At 38.7% G+C, this 2,795-nt stretch overlaps 1 protein-coding gene across 1 annotated transcript; it reads right to left on the reverse strand.

The window, feature by feature from the left end:
- Nucleotides 1–1,149: 1,149 nt before the first annotated feature.
- On the reverse strand, nt 1,150–2,308 carry LOC130995632 (probable methyltransferase At1g27930). Its single transcript, XM_057920990.1, has 2 exons — nt 1,710–2,308; nt 1,150–1,642 (listed from the first exon to the last, which is right to left on the reverse strand). Exons 1-2 carry the CDS (start codon nt 2,240–2,242, stop codon nt 1,336–1,338), a joined length of 840 nt encoding a protein of 279 aa, XP_057776973.1. The 5' UTR covers nt 2,243–2,308; the 3' UTR covers nt 1,150–1,335.
- Nucleotides 2,309–2,795: the final 487 nt, after the last annotated feature.

The raw sequence follows: 2,795 nt of genomic DNA on the forward strand, positions 1-2,795 counted from the left end.
AGTGCACAATCTCGTGAATCACAAATTATCTTATCGGATCGACTTGATTCTCAATCTCACAATTTATTACTTACTAGTATATTCTCATTTTTAATCTTTTAATTTTATAATTATTTATTATAAAAATAAAAATTATTATTATATATATAATGAACTTTAATTAATATTTATCACTGAAAATTAAAAATTTTAAAAATTATATCCTAGTTTTAAATTAATTAACTCAAATAATCTATTATTAATTCAAATAAATATAAAAAAATAATTATAAACACTAATTAGATGAGTGAACCCTTGTTACTTATCTTAAATCATATTAAAACATAACAATAAATTAATATTGAAGAAAAATAATTAAAATTTATAATAAATTGAGACACGATGAGACACAAAATAGTGGGACAGATGATCCCATGTGCAAACCAAGTTAGCCCTAAATAAAGTTTAGTTTATATAAGTACTGTATATGAATTTCAACCATTTGAAGATAGTTTGTTTTAAAATTTGAGTAGGGCTTTGTCGGGGGAGAGAAGAGAAAAATAAATCCAGAGTAGAAAAGGGTCGAGCGAAACGAATTCCATGAACCTCTAACCATTTATTCATGCACTAAACATGAATTTATATTTTCTTTTTTTCCGCCTGTTTGTGGAATATGTAAACTCGTGATGAATGATGATACAAAAATAATGAGTTCAAACTAACACTAGTATATATATCGAAACCATCGTATAACACTTCCTAATACTATTATATTATGTGAGTCAATCCATAAAAACAAATTTCAAACAGCTTTACAAATTTCAAATTCACTCCTCATGTATGAGTTGTGAGTTAATCCATGAAAACAAATTTTACCTATGATGCATTTATCACTCTTTACATACGACTCATAAGTTGTTTCATAACAACAAAGTTTACCTAAAACTCATTTTCAAACAGCTTCTAAGAAAATATTTAACAAACTCTTTGGTGACATAAATAAAAATATTTCTATAAGTGATGAGGGTTAACGTGCAACCACCACAAAAGTTTCTGATCTTTAAGATTTCTATTTGTGAAAACGAAACAAACCGAATAAATAAATTATTCCTAACATAAAGTGACAAGCAACTTAATTAACCTTTTTTTCTAACCATCAATCACCTAATATTTTCTTCATAAAATAAAGTAATGTATTTATTGCATATAACTATATCTTACTCATACTAAGCTACCCATGATTTTGACAGCACAGTAAAAAAAAAAAGAAAAAGGGAGCGACAATCTGAAAACCGCTCCATGTGAAAGAAGATGTTAAAAATTGAAATAAAAATGTCGGTGGCCGGGAAGCGCACCCTAGCAGAAGTCGCTGTTGAGGTTAGCGGCTGGCGGTATCTCGAAGTGCCAGAGCCTCCCCTCCGCCTTGACCAGATACTTCTTGCAGAGGAACGCCTCCGCGTACATTTTCTCGACCCGGCGGTCGACATCGTGCAGGAAGACGTGAGTGACGCCCGGTTTCTTCCGGTTCCTGGCCATCACCGCCGCCGAGTATATCGCCGCCATCCTCCCCGGCGCCTCCGGGAAGTAGCCCCGCGGCGCGTCGATCATTATGAGGTCCCACTCGTTGTCGTAGACCTCGTCGGGGAGCATGTTCAGCGCTAACCTAGACACAAATCAATGGAGTAATTAATTCACCAGAGATAGAATAAAATAAAATAGAAATTAATTACCTGCAGTTATCGTTGCCACGTATGAAGGATTTATGCGGCGAGCAATCGGGCTCGGAGCGGAAATGGTGCAGGAGGTCGTCGGCTTGGGAGAGTTGGTTGCGGTAGTGGACGGTGTGGGCGCGGAGGGCAGGGGCGTCTTTTAGGACGGTGTGGACCCACTTGGGGTCCTCCTCCAGGAATAGCGTCCTGCCACGTGGGTTGAGGGCGGCCCACATGAGGGAATCGCGCCCGAGTCCGAAGACGAGGAAGTTGGCGGGCCCCACCGAGCGGAGGACGGCGAATGTGACGGAGATCTCGCCCAACGACTGCTGCGGCACCACCGTCGACGTCGCGTAGTGGAGGATGGCGTCCAGCTGGAGGCTCGTCGCCGGACCCGTGGGGCGTCTCCCCCACGCGCCGCACAGGAACGGCGCCGAGCTGTTCCTCCCCAGCACCACGAACACCAGCGACGCGCCGCCGATCAGCCCCATCACCACCAGCCCCAGGGGCCATCGCCTCTCCGCCTTCTGGTTTTGGTTCTGGCTTTTCTGCATTATTTTCTCTCTTCTTTTTGGGTCTTTGCTTCGGGACTATACTCACCCGTTTTAAACTACTTTATTTTATTATTATTGTTTATATATATATATATATATATATTGAAAGGGGATTTTGGCTTTTCGAACTTGAGGTGTTGAGTTTTTCAACTTTAGATATTATTCATTATTTTATTAGTATTACTATCCTTTTCTTGACTATAGTATTTGTTTATTCGAATTTGTGACTTTCGCAATATTTTTAAACTTTGGTTAATAGCCAAAAAATACATGAACTATCACCAAATTTGTAAATTGCACATGATCTTTAAAATTAGCTTCAGAATACACCACCTTTTAATTTTATTGTAATTTGCACACGACGAAATTTCCGACGAGGAATAAGTTTGACCGGTGATTACGTGGACATTACATGGCATATTGCGTGGCTTTTTGTACACGCTGGCAAGCCACGTGGGCAAAACGACGTCGTTTTGCCCATAAATTAATTAATTGTCTTTTTTTTTGTTGAAGAATTGGAAAATGGAAAATAGAAGAGGTTGAAGTAAATTTG

Source organism: Salvia miltiorrhiza, chromosome 7, assembly GCF_028751815.1.
Source record: "Salvia miltiorrhiza cultivar Shanhuang (shh) chromosome 7, IMPLAD_Smil_shh, whole genome shotgun sequence".
NCBI lineage: Eukaryota > Viridiplantae > Streptophyta > Magnoliopsida > Lamiales > Lamiaceae > Salvia > Salvia miltiorrhiza.

Excerpts from the sequence above, each read along its gene's own strand:
- LOC130995632 (XM_057920990.1), bottom strand. The coding sequence starts at position 2,242 with ATGCAGAAAAGCCAGAACCAAAACCAGAAGGCGGAGAGGCGATGGCCC. Across the intron at positions 1,643-1,709 it reads CGTGGCAACGATAACTGCAG|GTTAGCGCTGAACATGCTCC; the intron begins GTAATTAATTTC and ends ATTTGTGTCTAG.